At 40.9% G+C, this 18,396-nt stretch overlaps 1 protein-coding gene across 1 annotated transcript in view; it reads left to right on the plus strand.

Moving 5' to 3' along the window:
- Window positions 1-18,396, plus strand: part of LOC118431674 (nardilysin-like) — a 61,772-nt gene that overhangs the window by 724 nt on the left and 42,652 nt on the right. Inside the window, exons 2-3 of the mRNA XM_035842919.1 lie at window positions 407-513; window positions 1,471-1,552. Of these exons, the coding sequence (XP_035698812.1) occupies window positions 407-513; window positions 1,471-1,552 (189 nt within the window). The remainder of the gene's footprint in view (window positions 1-406; window positions 514-1,470; window positions 1,553-18,396) is intronic.

Here is an 18,396-nt window from a genome sequence, read left to right on the forward strand (position 1 = left end):
ATGTATTGAACGTCAGCTAAGGTTAGACATTCCTGGTGATAACATGACAGTACCAAAGTTACCCAAGCAACTGTATGTATAGTGCACAATATGATTGTATGTATAACACATAATACACATATATGCATACTACACACTATACTATACATGCCTGTATAGTGCACAGTGTAATACTCAATACACATATATGTATAATACACAATACACATGTATGTATAGTACCCAATACAAAAGCTACTGTACTCAAGCAATATAAGTGAGAAAAGCCTTGGAATAGCACAGTGTATTGTACTAAAAAACTAAGGTATTGCAATGAATTAATGAAGGCAAAATTTAAGCTAAATTAAAGCCAGTTGGTATTGGGTACAGAACAGATTCCTGTAACAGACTTTTCTCCATGTTTCAGGAGATGAGAAGACAGGTAGACCTTCAGGCACGTCTTCAGGTGAAGCAGACAGAGATCCTCCCATCCCAAGGAAGAGGCAGAAGACAGTCAAGATGAAGGAGAAGCTGGTGAGAATCTTGTTGCAACAATAGCAAATAACACCTTGAAGATAGATGCTTTCCCAATAAAATCAGTATTGTAAAAAAAATCCTCAGGAGCAATTACCTGGGTATCAGCCTCCATAGTAACCACTGACTCAATCTGATTGCTTGCAAACCTCTTGAGCTACTGAGGATGGTACCCAGGCTACAGGTGCAATGGCTGTTAAACGGTTCTATCTTTTCAGTTTTTCCCAATTATTGTTTGAAAATGGTTTTTATGTTGGCATCCTTAGGTAAAAAACTATTTCTCTCATTGTTTTCCTTTCACAACAAAAAAGATTCAGGCTTCTTTGATTTGTCATTATATGTTATGCTAAAAATTTATATACTACAGATATTTTGAGAAACACAAAGGAAAAAGATGTAAAGTGTACCAAAAACATTTGTTTGCAACTGTTTTATTTCTCAAAACAAATGACACAGAATTATCCCATGTTTTTTTCTAAGGTTACCGTATTATATTATAATAAGCATAATTAGTGCAACTACATTTCCTGTTCATTGATTATATATAGGTAGTAAGAATGTGGGGCTACATCATTTGGAGAGGATCATTTTGTATTAGCTTGCATATTCTGACTCTATATCTGCAAAGCATTATAGTTTATACCTGTAGCATTTGAGTCTCTAGCTTTTTACATAATTGAACATCACAGAAAACACAAATTTGGTTTGCTTACCCTTCAGGCTTCACTTTGTAAAGCACTATGATTTATAGAACTGCTGTTTACTTGCCCTTAATGACCTGAGTTTTACTGAGTATGGAAATTTACTACATTATCGTTTGAGGGTCAAAACGGTACACATCAATAACATGGCTGTGTATGGGGGTTTTGAAAAAATGATATCCATATGCCCACTTTATAATTACCTTACTTAAGAAGCTTAGCCCTTGTTTGAAACGTAGTTTTTGTATTTCCTTAGTCTGCTGCAGCCCTGTGTGTGGGAGTGGGGAGTTTCAGTGACCCTGAGGACCTGCCTGGACTAGCTCACTACCTGGAGCACAGTATGTGACATTTATTGCCTTTAATCTGACCTTCTAGTAAATTGTTCAAGTAGGTAGTTTAAGCTATGTAGCAAGTCCACATGCTAGGAATACCAGGCTTCAGTCCAACATATCTTTTATTAAAAAATTCCAACATAAGAGATCCAAATGTTTCCAGGTTATGGTATAGATGCAGGCTAGATTGGTAACTTGGTTCTCAACAGCTACACTTAAACTTCAGTGGTCAACAGCACAACTCGATAAAGTCACATGTTTGTTCCATGTGACCTTTATGAGTGCTTTACACACTGGCAGGAATCAATCGTGGGGGAAAATATTTGAATATGTATTATGTGATCCAATCAGCAACAGGCAGACTATGACACCTAGACAAAGGTCTAGTAGCACCATAAGGCTGCTACTGGTCTAAGTTCCACAACGTCCTTTCAACTATTGGCTTTTCTCATTATTTGTACAGTCAAGTAGTTTATATAAAGGGTGGAATATTTGCTGACATGAATTTAGAACCATTCATAAACGCTCACGCAGAATAAGCCGTGGATTTGCACAAGTTCCTTTGATCGTCTGGTCTGTATAACTAATATTCCAGTTATGGCAGAAAAAAAGCTTCGTAAAAGCTTGACTTGCAGAGTTTGTGGGGACTTGTATAAGGATCCGAAGCTTCTTCCCTGTCTTCACACTTTCTGTGGACAGTGTTTGAAAAAACGGGCCGAGGAAAAGGGTAGCCGTGGTAGAAAATTAACCTGTCCTGTTTGTGATGCTGACATGGAACTCTCGTGCCCATCTTGGCGCGGAGGTGTGGATAAACTCAACCCTAACCTCTACATCAACAAACTGCTGGACTATAGGAAGTTGAGACAAAGTAAGACGTCTCGTGTTTTATGTGAGATGTGCCATAATGGCACCCGAGCTACAGCTGCTATGTGCGGTGCCTGTTCTTTTCTGTTGTGTAACAGCTGTGTCAAAAAGCACAAGACTACACCTGGACTCAAGGATCATGTCATCCTCACCTGGAAAGTCCTTCAGAGTCCCTCCCTGAAATCGCAGTATGCCAGACAAGTCTACTGCCAAAAACACAGCCAGCGCATGACTCTCTACTGTGAGCCCTGTGAAATCCTGGTCTGCAGAGACTGTGCCAGTGAAGATCACAGCAGGGACAGGGCTGGGGAAAACCATAATGCAAAAGAATTGGATAAAGTAGCACATAAGTGCAAAAACTGCATAGGCGGTCTGATGAAGAAAACAGAGGATGATGTCATCTCCAAGATAAACCAAAAAATTCAAAACCTGGACAAGGGACTCAAAACATTACAAGAGAATTGTGCTAAGGAAGAGAAGAAGATTGAACAGCATTATGCAGATCTAAAGAAAGCATTGAGTGAGGAAGAAAAAAACATGATCAGAAAGGTGCATGACATAAATAAGGACATGAAAGAGGAACTAACTAGTAGGAAAAAAGAGATGGAGAGAGACTTAATAAAGACCAGGGAAGGGCTTGAATTTTGCCAGAATGTTTTAGTCCGTGGTAATAACACAGAACTTTTAACTCTATGGCAGCAAATGGAAAGGAGACTGAAACAGCTTGCTTCACAGGAAACCGGTAACAGGACTTTTGGGGATTTTAAGGCTGTGTCCTTCCATCCCTCCAGTCTTCCCCAGGTTTGGGGTTCTTTGTCTGTATTCCCTTGGTTTGATATAAAGGGACCAACTGTGGTGGGTCTTTCCTGCTCTGTCACAGTCACATCCTTTAGCACTGAGACACCACAGATACAGGTGACCTCACCCCAGGGCAACACCACCCTGATACAGACTACAGCACACAGTAGCCCCCCACCTGCTGCAGGGAAGGGACAAACCAGCAGAGTTAGGAGGGTCTGGGGTGCAAAGTGGAGACCTCAGGAGTCAGGGAAACACACACTGGGGGTCTGTATGGGGGGTAGCAATGATCTAGGTTCTCTCACTGTAAATGTGGGCAGTAACAACCCTGTACTGAGGTTTGGACAGAAGGGCAGCCAGCAGGGGCAGTTTGACAGGCCAATGGATGTAGCAGTCAGGGAGGACAGGCTGTATGTGGCTGATATGTTCAACAATCGAGTTCAAGTGTTTAATCTGAGTGGAAACTTTTGTTACTCATTTTCAACGATTACATCATGTGGGTCACTTGCGGTTCAGACTGATGGCACCATAGTGGTGAAATCTGGGGCAGAAGTGAAGAAATTTTCCCCTTCAGGAGAATTGCTGCACAAATTTCCTCTGGATAAATGTATAAAGCCTGCTGACATAGCAGTACAGAGGGATGGGAGGGTTGTTGTAGCTGATCCAGACAAACACAGCATCTTCCTGTTTGAGGCAGATGGGACACTGGTGAAACAGGTGGGAGGGCAGGGGCAGGGGGAGGGGCAGTTTAACGGCCCAGGTTTTGTCTGTGTGAACAGAGAAGACAACATCATTGTGGCTGACAAAAACAACCACCGTGTTCAGGTGTTCGACAAGAATCTGACCTTCGGTAAAAAGTTTGGTGAGTGGGGCAGACAGCCACAGGACATGTGGTGCCCTCATTGTGTGACAGCTGACAGCAGGGGGAACATAGTTTTGATCAACCATGGTGAGAAATCTATAAAGCAGAGTAAGAAGCTTCAGGTGTTTTGCCCTGATGGCACCTGCGTGTCTACCATCTGCAGTGATTGGGACAAACCCCAAGGGGTGGCTGTGACAGAGGATGGACATGTGTTTGTAGCTGATCCTGGTGAGAATTGTATCAGGAAGTACAGATACGTGTGATTATTAAATTAAGTACAGAGTGTTGTTGATGCATTTGTAAGTACCATGCACTCAGACTTCATTTTGGAGGTTGTATTTATACTATTCCTAAATTTTTATGTATTGAACTGTAATGTAATAAGAGATTGTCATTCAGATATAGTCATCTAGGATTTCATTTGATGTGGCTTTACATGTCAGGTTAGGTGGTTACTAAGCTCTGAATCACTGGATCCTGGGTTCAAATCCCATTCATGTACCAATTGTTGAAATTACCTTGCGTGGTTATGAACTACCTACTGTAGTCTTTTTTTACAAACATCCTGTTAGATTGATACGTACATTTTGTAGTATGTCAAAGGCACACTATTTTCAGTGTGCCTTTGACATACTGAAAGTAGTGAAAGTAAACATGATTTTAACAAAGAAGAAACTAGGCATCTTCAGTGTTGTCACTTGGCTTTGTATACTATCTCTTGTTGATACTTAATCAGAGAAGATGTAGGGAATGGAGTTTGATTGAATGATTGTAAGCTGATTCTAATTCAGAGCTTACACTACAAGAAATCAGCCTGTGCCAACTGTAGGCTAGAGTGTTTTTATGGGTTCGTCAGACTGCAAGCTCCAAATTACAATCGAGTTACAATCATTTGTGGTTTTAAATTATTACAAACAGAAATCTATTAACATAATGTTTATGGATTAATATGATTCAAAATTTTATTGGTTTGAAGTCTCCGTGAATGTCAACTCCACAAAGTGAATAGTCTATCTATTAGGTTAAGTTATGATTCCATCAGTTATAGCCATGGCAGTGAATCAGAGTTTATACATAGATATAATAGAAGTTGTAGGAAAAAATGTTCATGACTATATTTTAAAATGGTAATAAATTCCTACTAGCTAGCAGAGCTAATTACTGAGGTGCATAATTTACAATAATAGTAGAGAAAGCTCTTAGATCTTAAGAAATTCTAAAGCACTTTAATCATTTGTACACTACCAAATAGCAGGGTTACATTGCTGTATGATTCTGAACAATTTGCTGTTTATACATCTGAATGTTTTTGGGGTGGGGTTGATGGAGCATAACAGGTAGAGCACTGGGCCGGGAGTCCCCGACGTTGTGCCCTTGTGCTATAAGTTGTTGGTAATTGGATATTCCTTTACCTGCAAATATGTAATTGTGTGATATATATACATATAAAATATGTGTGATTGACCCTGCAAACAAAAAGTTAAACTCAAGATAACAGTCATATTGATTAAATGCTGGGAACAAAGCCATCTGAAACACTTATCTGCCAATATCAACAACTCAGCTTTCCTAGCTGAAATTTGAACTGTGCATAGGCAGATAGAGAGATACACCCGATTAGGGAGACTTTAATCTACAAGGCAACGTGCAAAGAATTTCACTCAAAGTTCTTGAATTTTATTCAAAGTACATGTCATGTCCAGCAGTGATTATTCAGGGTGCTGAAACGAACAAGTCTTAGAGCAAACAACCTTTTTTCTTATTCTTTAGGCAGGACTTATAACTGCTGTTTTAAACGGACATCATCAATTATGATAATTTAAAGTGACATTGACAGAGTCAAGACAAACATTTCTGTAATATTTAGAAAAAATGAAGCAGCACATATTCAAACAGTGAAATGAGACATTGAGACTCAGACATTGAAGTCTGGAACTTAGATCAGCAGTTTCCTGGGCAGGTATCATTCAGTCCAAGTGTGCCCAGAAATGTGGGTTAATATTAACCAGAGCTGGTGACCTAAGGCCACATGTAGTACACAATCATAATTGATTGACAGACCATTTTTCAAAGGGTTTGTGGAAAAGGCTGACCTGTCTACCTGGGCTGACTATCACATCAGGCTACTAAGAAAGTTAGATAGCTACCTTCATATCACTGGGTATGATGTGGCACATAGCATATTGACAGGAAATCTACAAGAAAAGTAGAAATCTACAAGCAAAGTAGAAATAACTTGATCTAGATATTTGTTTACTTGTTTGAATTCTAACTGGGCACCACTGAGCCTGCAGTGCAAGGCAGTCTAGCTGGGACTTATGGGCGACTGCTCTCTCATTGTCACTCATGATCACTCGAGCTCACTCACACACATTCACTCACTCACACACTCTCACTATTCGGTTTATCGCCTTTTGTTCCCCATCAGAAGAAGGTTAGACATGCACAAAGATGTGGAGGTTTGATGGCAGCTCGCTAGCAGCCTCTGTCTTTTTGGCACTGTGTAGGTTAGGGAGATGATGATCTTTCCTTATGTTGTCAGTCCATCTCTTATGGGGTCATGGAGTCTTTCCCTGTGTGGTCATTGTGGTGATCTTTCAGGGCCACTTCTCTCAGTCCATTCTCTGGAGGTGGTGCAATGTCCTGTACTAGCTCTATAATTTTTATATGTACGGTTTTATATAGCCTAGTTCAGCTATTCTCTCTCCTGATTCAATCCCTAGTGATTCCACCAGGGGGCACAAAACCTGCTGTAGTTTTTCTGACTTTGGTGTTGGAAACTAAAAAGGGTGACCACAGAGTTATTGACTATTGAATGATCCTGTCAATAAAATGGAAACAATCATCCAGATAAAGATTTGAACATGTTTATTAATTTGTGCTTAAAACAGGTATGACTAAAATGTATGGCTGAAAACAAGATGGAAAGGAAACTGTGATTGTAGTACAATGTATACCAACAGTATAATATTAATAGCAGTGTGTGATGGACTCAGACATTTAGGGCCAATATCAACAGTTGAACACCATATTAAGCAATACAATACTGTTACACAGCTGTAAACAGTCTTTACAATCTCTACAAATTGTCATGAATACAATCATTTTCTCAGTATGATCCTCCAAACTTAACATTTGAGTAAATATTATATAATAACTTTTCTCAATAAACAGCTTGAAAAACATTGTGACAATCATTGAGTACTGTCAGGTAGGTACCCCAGTTTTTACGTTAATAAATCAGGACTTAAAGCTAAAGCTATTCTTCAAGTTAGAATGCTTAGTACCTACATGCACATGCACGTACATCACACATGAACAAATTTAGACTTTTTTTATTTGATTCAGGGTTATTCCCTAATCTACATCGCAAAGACAGACAATATTCTTGGTGCGTGTAAGCTTTCTCTAATGTCAGGTAACACTGTGGATAAATGCAACTTGCACTGGTCCAAGTTTGATCTGAGAGTAATTGCACCACGCCAATTTTACATGCACAACCTTACATATGCAGGTGGTGTTTTAAACCCTGGACTCCTCACTGATCTTATAATAAGTAAACCTGGGATCTCCTTGTCTACTACATGTATCTGTACTTCCTGACACAGTGGTCACCAGTATCAGCTACAAACACATGTCCATCCTCTGTCACAGCCACCCCGTGGGATGAGTTCAGTTTGTCCCCATCTGTGCTAATGGTTGACACCCAGATGCCATCTGGGCGAAACACCTGACACGTGTTATACCCACCATTTGCCAGAACTATGTTCCCCCTGCTGTCAGCTGACACCCCCATAGGCCACCACATGCCCTGTGGCTGTCTGCCCTCCTGACCAAACTTGTGTTTGATGTTCAGATCCTTGTCAAACACCTGAACACGGTGGTTATTTGTATCAGCCACAATGATGTTGCCTTCTTTATCCACACAAACAAAACATGGCCAGCTAAACTGCCCCTCCCCCTGCCCCCACTCTCCCACCTGTTTGACCAGTGTCCCATCTGCCTCAAACAGGAAGATCCTGTGTTTGTCGTGATCAGCTACAACAACCCTCCCATCCCTCTGTACTGCCAGGCCATAGGGCTCTGCGCAATATTCACCCAGAGGAAATCTGTTTACAAGTTCTCCTGATGGGGAAAATTTCTTCACTTCCTTCCCAGAGTTCACCAGTATGGTGCCATCAGTCTGAACTGCAACTGATAAAGGGTTGCTACTAGGAAATGAATGACAAAAGTTCCCACTCAGATCAAACACCTGAACACGATGGTTACTATAATCAGCCACATACAGCCTGTCCCCCCTGACTGCTACATCCTCAGGCCAGTCAAACTGCCCCTGCTGGCTGCCCTTCTGCCCAAACCTCAGTACAGGGTTGTTACTGACCACATTTACAGTGAGAGAGCCCAGGTCCTTCTTACCCCCCATACAGACCCCCAGTGTGTGTTTCCCTGACTCCTGAGGTCTCCATACTCCACCCAAGACCCTCCTAACTCTGCTGGTTTGTCCCTTCCCTGCAGCTAGTGGGGGGCTACTGTGTGCTGTAGTCTGTATCAGGGTGGTTTTGCCCTGTGGTGATGTCACCTCTATCTGTGGTGTAACATCCCCACCTGTAAGATCTGCAGTGTTGTCAGCTGTGACTGTGACAGAGCAGGGCAGACTCTCTACTGCTGGCTCCTCTACATCAATACCGAACCCAGCAAACACATTTACCGACAAGGAACCCCCAGAAACCTGGGATAAGCTGCAGGGTTGGAAGGTCACTTTAGTATGACCCACAAAACTCTTGTCAATGTGTGTTTTCTGCAATGAGAGTTTCTGGAATTTTTCTTCCATTTGTTGCCTTAAAATAATAAACTCCTTGTCATCTTTACAATCTAAAATCTTTTGAGAGAATGCTATCTTTTCCTTGGTCTTTCCAAGTTCCATCTGCAATTTCTTTCTCTCATGGGTCAGTTCCCCTCCCCTGTCTCTGTTGACCATCTGCACCTTGTTGATCATCTCCTGCTTTTCCAAGTGGATTTGGACCTCAGGTCTTTTGTAGTGCTGCTGGATTTCGTTCTCTACTTCCTGACAGTTCTTTCTTGTGGCTGTGATTTCCCTGTCAATGTTGTCCATTCCCTTATTTAACGTGAAGATGGCTGCTTCTGCTTCTACTTTGTACTTTGGTGCAATGACTTTGCCTACGATTGGAAAAAAGATTGACCATTAATACAAAACTTGTCTCAGTCTGTATTGTTTGGATCTTGAACAAAGTCTGTCATGTATAGAGAGAGTCTGTGTCAGTCAGTCTTTTCCAGACTATGACAAACTACGCAAAAGAGAGAGTCAATGACTTATAAAAACACATCTTAGGAACTAATCAATTATACATGATGTTTTTCACACATTCAATGATACTTTAATGTATGTAAAGCCCCCAGAGTTACATACATCACACAAAAGAATTTTCACCTTCAGACAATGTCATCTGGCTCCCAGTTGATGTGTAGCCAGAATCGGATGACAGAACGCTTCCTGACGACATGGTGCTTGCAGCTGACCGGGCACTTGCAATGGATCGGATGCTTCCTGCCTTCCTTCTTTGTTGTCCAAAAGTGCCCAGTGCTGCCAGCTGTGATGTCACCTGTTCCACCTGCTCTTCCTCAGGAAGCTGTGGATCATCTGGGACAAGTTGAACATGTACAAAAATTATAATTGTACTTCAGCTTGCAACTGTTTTGTTGCACTTGCCAAACCAATTTTATGTTCAGAAAGCTGTAAAAGTGCATTGAATTTGGTATGTCAACTGTCACAAATATGCAAATATTGTCTTGAGTAATGATCAAACCCTCCCTCAATTTCCCAGGACAAAAACCATGACACACAAAATTCATATTAAGCAAAAAGTCTTTGGATGAATGTGTACCTTTCCCAAAGAAGTCCCTCCAAGCTCTGTAGTCCTGCTCCAGAACCATAGTCTTCAACACCAGCTGGTCTTCTCCTTCCAGGCTCCGCATCTCCTCAGTCATCAACAGCTCAGACAGGGTGGTGGAGAGATCTCCACTCGAGTAGGACCCCCAGAAATGGGCAAATTTGGGCTCAGACTCAAATGTCAGAAACAGAATTACACAACCCCTGTATGTACGGATGATGATGGCATGCTGTTCTTCAACTTTGGCTTGTAGCTCATCAAACTTTTTCTCTAAACTTTCTTGTGACAAATTTGCTTTTGCTCCCTCCAGTAACTCAACTTGTTTTTCTTCATATATGTTAAGTGCCCTGAGCTCGTCATCCTTCATTTTAGTCTTCAACTGGAGAATCTGATCTTTTTGATATATTGTAGTCAAAAGCTGTTCATTTGGAATGATTACATGGGGCTGCTCTTTGATGTGCACATTGAAATCTTCCTTCCCTTGGGAGCCTGAATATATATCTATAGCCAGTGCCATGGGCATAGCTATCAATGGAAAAGGAAAGAAAAACAAACTTTTATTAAAGATTCCATTAGTAGTATATTCTTTAGATAATGGAGAAACACTGAAGATGAAATAGTCAGCAGCAATCACACTAGCTTGGCAAATGCAATAATGAGGATGAGCAATATCTTTTAAAGCTACACCAAAACTACTGATGAGGATAAGCAAATTGCTCCCTTCTTTATGTCTAAACATTGTATCCACACTTTCCTTCATGCTCAAAACCAGTGTCCTGCTCAGCCTTACTGCTAGGTAGCTCATGAGATTTCAAATAAAAAGAAAAACAGTTCCTTACGTGGCATGTGCTGCTGCTCCCCTGTGAGCAGCTCCATAAGATGTTGGTACCCAGCATGCCCCAGTGCTGTACGGAAGATGGCAAAAGCGTTGTCCCCCATTTGCAGAATCAGGTCCAATAACCTCCTGGTCCTGTTGTGCCTCTGGTCTTCTGGGATGGCCAGAATCTCTTGTCTCATCTCATCTGTGAGCACTCCCTGCTGGTGGAGATAGTCCAGCACTCTTGTGGCATCCAGCTCCAGGTAGATGGTTGGGTAGTTCCTCAGCAGCAGGGTGCGATGGGCTCCACTCATGGGGACTGTCTGCTTTGAAGCTGCTATGGCTGCTTCTCCTTGTCCTTATGATATGAAAAGATGACCAACCAAAAACTAAGCAATTAGCAAGTTTGTTTACTGAAAACTTTCTTCTTAGTTCTTCACCTAGAATCAAACACAATAATTTATTATGTCTAACTTGGTTTTTATCAGCTGTGAGGCTTTTAGTCTGCGTAAACACAATATCCTAAAACAGCGCCGTAAGAATTTAATATTGCACATTCTGTATAAAATTAAAGACGTTTCATATGCTTTTGACGCCCACAGTATCGTTTCCTTAAGTATATTCCAATGGATTTTATTTCAGTTTTCTTCATACTTCATTCCAATTCATTCATCTCGTTCCTTATCGTTCATTTTCGTTCATTTTCGTTCCATTTGTTCCTTTTTGCACTTTCGGTATTTTCCTTTTCATTCCTTTTTGTTCCTTTTCATTCTTTTTTATTCCTGTTCGTTCCTTTTCGCACTTTTGGTAGACCCCCACAGAACAGAGCTTGGATGTTTCTGCTTGAGCCATGGAGACTGAACCTCCGTACCAACAATGAAAAGGACACTCGGCTCATTATGTTTGCACATGTGGGCACATAAAACAATATTAAAATTCTGAAATTTATGAACAACTTCTGTAAATAGTTTCATCAGGTTGGTACATCACTGAATCAATCAATCAATCAATAAAGAATGAATAATTGAATAAAGTTTTTATCTTTCTACACAACCATTGGTTTATTCATACCGACGTTTTGGTGACCGTCTTTATCGGCAACTTCTTAAGAGAGCAAAAATACAGATTGACTCTCTGATTGTAGGGCACCATGTCCAGCATAGCACATTCTAAAGAGTGTTTACCAGTTGTAACACAGTTACAACAGAGTGTAAAAGGCTCACAAACAGTATTTAATACATTTCTTACAGAATCAATATGTTAAAATCTGATTCATCAAAATATTTTCTAGCAACTGGCAATGAAGCACTATGAGTTTGGGCATCGAAAAAAACACCATAAGGGCATCCCCATCAGTCAGCTGTACTATCAAGATAAACATCAGTATATTTTTAAATGATGATTGTAACAAAATAACTGTCTAAAGTCTAAAATTTACCTCATGACCAGTTAGTCCTTACATTTCTGTATGCCTTTTTCCTGGTCAACAAGATACATGTATAGCACTGTACTGTATTCACTGTGCTGTATTACTGACAATTGTTGGCTCTATGACTTAATCTACTAAATTAATATTTCAACACTATACTGTCTTGCAAATTAAACAGTACCTTCTCTCCTCTGCTCTTGTTCAAGGCATTCTGCCTCATCTGCTAGTTTTGCTCTCCCAAGACATGTCAATATCTCCACGAGCAGGCCAAGGTTTCCCTTCCCAATCTTATTGTCAGCCTCCAGCATGTTGAACATCTCAAGAGGTGTGGCTTGTTCCACTCTCCCCTGACTCAGAACATCAGGAACTAGAATAGCCCGTAGGTCTCTGACGTCTTCTTCTGACAAACTGTCAGAAATCTTTAGGTACAGCTGAGTTAGAGCTGAAACTTCAGCCATGGTTGGTTTGTAGCAGTGTTTCCTCCAACTTGAAGGTGTTTCTGGAGAATACAAAAATGTTTAATTTTTTTTATTGTGTCAATAAAATCTTCTCCTAAGATTCAATATGGTAACCAATAGATGCACAATGTCAGGTTCTTATAGTGACTAAGTTATAAGGTGTTAAACTTCTCTGTTTTCCCCTTTTACATTTACGACACACAGTATATTCCAATGACTCAGGTAAAAACAAAGAATTCAATATGGCAACATTGATCATGATCTTCAGATTACAATATAATGCCATGAGAAAAGCACTTATTTCATTTTTTATTGTCACTTTGTGGATCTTGATGTATCTGTGCCTATTTGAATTTATGAATAGAGAGTCACATGAAAAAAACAACCTCGGACAATGGCCAACAGGTGGATAACTGGTGACAAAATGGCGGATCACAGGCTTGTAGTGAAGAGACCTTTGATCCTTATTCTATTGCTTAACCAATTGTGACAGCCACTGTTATTCAATCAGACATTTCAACGTTTATGTTACTTAAGATAATGTAGAATGATCTTACGCTTAAGAGGAAAGAATTAGCATAGAAACCTCACCTTTTTTGAGTGATATTGAGTGCGGAACTTGGATCACCAGTTTCCTGCGTAAGTGCGTATGTGCCAAGTTTACCCAGATATGGTTAATATTTAACCAGTCTGCTTCCCTTGGTACAAAGTCACACACCAGACTTTACCATCTATTTTTTTCCCCAAGTAACGTTACCAGTCCTTCTGTAAAAGCAATTATTGTAAAGTATTGATTTCACTGACAGATATTTCATTTATTTAGGTACTTCTGAATTTGATTTGTTTAGCAGTTCGTAACAGACATTGTTATTTATCAGTAGTTTCTAGACCCTTATTGAGTGCATCCCGGGATAGAATGGCTGCACCCTACAATGACTGTAATCATATCCAACAAATAGAACCAGGTAGAACCCCCTATCCTCTTTTGAACACCTCCAAATAAAACAGCCCCAGTGGGACAGAAATGGCCAAAGAAAAATGCTATCATGCTATTCTTTTTTGTACCAAGTACAGACACATCATTTCCTTCCGCAATACTGGCAGAGACATCTTACTCTACACACATTATCCTTCCACATACTTAAAGCTACCATCTTCTTCACCAGCTATGAGACATCCACAACTTCACAAAGATCACCATCATCATGGCAATGCATTTTCACATTTCCAGTCTTTTCACAGAATTTTTTTTTATTCAGAGTGACCTTTAATCAAGTCTTTCCCATTGTTTTTGTCCACGTTCTCTCAGAAGAAGAAAAAAACTGGGTGCTGTAACATGCTGTCCACGTTTCCAGCTTTTTGATTGGCCACAAGTCTGCCTTTCTCGGGGACACATCTCAGGTGAACCTATCAGCAAAACGCTTGCTCAAACCGGTATCCAATGAAAATGCAGATAACAACCCTTAGGCTGTGAAATGCAGCTTTTGATTGGTCGAAAGTCTATCCCTGTCATGGATACGCCACAGGTAAACCAATAAACGCACAGGGCTAAAACCGTCAGACGCCCACCTGGCCGCCCTGTGCAACCTAACGTAATAAGACAAAAAATCGTCCTTAGGTAATGTAAAGTCACATACCTTAGTGGGTGTGCATGCAAATGTTGCGCTGAAGGATACAGGATCGCCTCCCACTGGGAACGTTTTCTTTTATTCTTCTTTTCTCCATTTTAGACATGTATCTTGTATAATTATGTTTTCATCTTGCAAACAGGGCATCGTACATTTGACAATAATCGCCTTTTTCCATTTTTATTTACTCGCACTCAAATAACCTCCCACGTGTGGGCCTTCGATCGACAGTCCATGTGGGGAGGGAGGGGGTTGGTGCGCCCGGAGGCCAGCACACCAGCTCAAGTATCGATGTTGTCTGTCACGCGCGGTGTGGAAGCAACCGGACCTATCTCTGGACTTGAGTCTGGACCTGAACCTCATCATGAATTTCAGCTTAGGTACACAACACTACCATAGGGGGCACCTAATGGCATACTATTGTGTGTGAGTTACTTTGCTTGACAAAAGGCCATGGGAAAGACGTATTATTTTATTGAGTTTTTTGCGGGGACCATTTTGAGATGTGTCTTAAAGTTTGTATCTTTCTATGCACTGGTTAAAAATAAATGACCTGAAATTCTGTACATGTCTGGTCAGACTTTATTGTTGCTCAAAAGACTTACTGGTAACTGTATATTCAGTAATGCAAACAATAAATCAGATTCTATGATCCTGTACTGCTGGTGGTTTACTAATGTCTCTCTTTTACTATAAAGTTTTAGATTGTTTATAAACTTTCTCACACCCACCAAAAAAATAGGATAGAGAAAACTGCCAACAATTGAGGAAAGCATACCAATTAAGGATAATAATTAGTAAGAACAACAAGAACATCTGACTTGTTAAAATTAAAGAAAAATGTAGTATACAAAGTACCAAGGTCAAGGACAGTCTATGCTTATAGACTGAAGTAATGGGGGGGGGGTGCCCTAAGAAATCCATGCACACAGCTGTCATTTGCACTAAAAATAGACTTTTGCATATTCATTTGCTGTTTTTTTAAAAAACGGAATCATGTTTAGTAGTTCTTTAGGTGAATGTGTTAGAAATTCAAGTTCATTACAACTTGACTACTCTCTGGCAACTATATATAGCGATGGAATGCCACGAGTTCAATGCATGATAAAGCATGCCATGTTAGGGCATCCCCCATAACCGTACGGTTATAATTATTTCAAAAATATGCAATTCTCAGCTTATAAAGAATCATAATGCAATGTTACTGTTTGAATTCAAAACTCTATCCCTAAGTTTTACAAATTGTAATGATTTATGCCAACATATGGTGCAAGTATAAGGTACACAATATATATACTAATGTATGTAGTCCTAGCCTGGGTCAATGCAGACTAGACATAGCATGAGCTTATATATCATTTTGTTTGTGACATTAAAGAGGTGGGCATGGGCATGATCGCCAGTAACCATGGCATGCTAGGAGCTCTAAACAATGTTCCTGGTGGCAATGTGCAGCCAACCAGGGCAATGCTGCTGATGGGCGATGCTACGAGGGGCGTTCAATAAGTAATGACTCTGACCCACTTCCAGTTGTCTGATCTAGATGAAATTTTGCATGCGTAATGATTTATATTTCTATGGATTATGTTGCAAAATACAGCTGTGAACTAATTGTGGTTACTGATTTACATGTGTTTGAACTGAGTCAGAAGTGAAATGGAGCCAGTTGAGTGTCGCGCAGTGATCCAGTTTTTGTATTTGAAAGGACGCACACCAAAGGAGACTTTTGATGAAATGAAAGAAACTTATGGTGATGATGTCCAATCATATGAACTTGTAAAACGCTGGCATCCTTAATTCAAACATGGCTGGAAGTCTGTGGAAACAGCTCCCAGACCTGGTCGTTCCTGTTCCTGTTCCTGTTCATTGATGAGGCATCTGTCCGTCAAGTTGAGGCAGCCATTTTGGAAGAACGATGCATTACTTTTCGCCAAATAGCAAGAGGTCAAGATTAGTATAGGGTCTGTGGAAACTATCATTCATCAGCATTTGCATAAAAATTATGCATAAGGTGTCTGCTAGATGGATTCCCAGGTTGCTGACACCTTTCCAGAAGCAAGAACGCGTCGAGTGCTCGATGATGAATTTGGAGATGTGCCAAGAAGATGAGTCAAACTTTTTCAAAAGACTGATTACACAGGATGAAACTTGGGTCCATCACTATGATCCAGAGACCAAAGCCCAGTCAAAGCAGTGGAAGCACTCGGACTCACCACCTCCAAAGAAGGCAAGGGTGCAGCCCTCTGCTGGCAAGGTTATGCTCACAGTCTTCTGGGACCAGGACAGAGTAGTGATGACAGATTTCCTGGCAAAGGGTACCACAATTACAGGGGCCTACTACGCTTCACTTTTGACGAAATTAAGAGAAGCTATCAAAATCAAGAGGCGGGGCAAGATCAACAAAGGTATCCTCCTCATGCAAGACAATGCTCCGGTCCACAACTCGCATGTTGCCAGATCAGAAGCACGGGCATGGCTATGAAATCCTCCCCCATCCCCCTTACTCTCCTGACCTTGCACCCTCTGACTTTCATCTCTTCCCAGCCATGAAGTTGTTTTTGAAAGGAAAGTGTTTCCCAGATGATGCAGCCTTGATTTCTGAAGTTACGACGTGGTTGGAGGACCAACCTAGGGTGTTCTACAAAAATGGTGTCTAGAGCTGCATCAAATGATGGAAGAAATGCATAACTCTGGGTGGTTCCTATGTAGAGGAGGACTAATGACTGTGCCAAGTTTCATTATTCTCCTGCTATGGGAAATGGGACAGGGGCATTACTTATTGAACGTCCCTCGTACCTAACACAGAGTATTCTGTCATATCCAGTTAGTAATATCTGTTACCAAGGATGGCCTTGTCGGGTCATTCTTTTACAGTTTACACTCTTTGGGTTCATGGGTTTTCCCCCTTGGCTCCTATTCCCTGGTACTATTTCCAAATGTAAGATTTTGTATTGCGGTATTACTTCAAATATTTGGCAACATTGTGTTAAGGTAACATAGTCTGTGTCATCTGAGCAGTCTGAAGTTTTCTGATTGGACACTTGCGATGGACCGGATACTTCCTGCCCGTGTTTTCTGTGTGATCTCCAGTTCTTCTGTATGTCTGGAAGTGCCCAGTGCTGCCAGGTGTGACGTCACCTGTTCCACCTGCTCTTCCTCAGGAAGCTGTGGATCACCTGGGACAAGTTGAACATGTACAAATTAAAGTTTCAGCTGTTCTGTACAGTTGCATTTGTCCAACTACATGTAAGTAACACATGTGTCAGCAATATCAATAGCATGTGTTCAGGGTGCAGCGTAATCATAGTTACTGTATTGTCTTGAATTGATGAAAAATTATATGCACAGTAATTGTTATAGGCATGCTAATTCTGTAGGTTTTTGTTCTCCAGTAAGTAGAGTTTCAGGGTGAGGCCAATGAGTGAGATTCCATTCCAATTTTTTACCGAATAATTACTTTCAAACGCAGAACCAAGAGGTGAGGTTTCACAAAAAACATATAATTAATAAACAACTGTAATTTCCGTCTCCATTATGAAAGTTTTTGCATACCTTTGTTGAAGAAGTCCCTCCAAGCTCTGTAGTCCTGCTCCAGAACCAGAGTCCTCACCACCAGCTGGTCTCCTCCCTCCAGGCTCCGCATCTCTTTGGTGATCAGCAGCTCAGACAGGGTGTTGGAGAGATCTCCGCTCGTGTAGGACCCCCAGAAATGGGCAAATTTGGGCTCAGACTCAAACGTCAGAAACAGAATTACACAACCCCTGTATGTACGGACGATTATGGCATGTTTTTCTTCAACTTTGGCCTGTACCTCATCAAACCTTCTCTCTAAACTTTCTCGTGACAAAATTGCTTTTGCTCTCTCCAGTACTTTAACTTTATGGTCCTCATATGTGCGAAGAGCACTAAGCTCTCCATTTTGCATTCTAATCTTGAGGTTGTAAATCTGCTCCCATTCGTATGCTGTAGTCAAACCATTCATAATTTGAATGGTAAAATGGGGCTGTTCTGTACTGGCTACAACAGAACCTTCCCCTCCCCTGGGACACAGGATTAGATATCCCATTGGCATCTGGGGCATTGCT

Source organism: Branchiostoma floridae, chromosome 15 (genome assembly GCF_000003815.2).
Source record: "Branchiostoma floridae strain S238N-H82 chromosome 15, Bfl_VNyyK, whole genome shotgun sequence".
NCBI lineage: Eukaryota > Metazoa > Chordata > Leptocardii > Amphioxiformes > Branchiostomatidae > Branchiostoma > Branchiostoma floridae.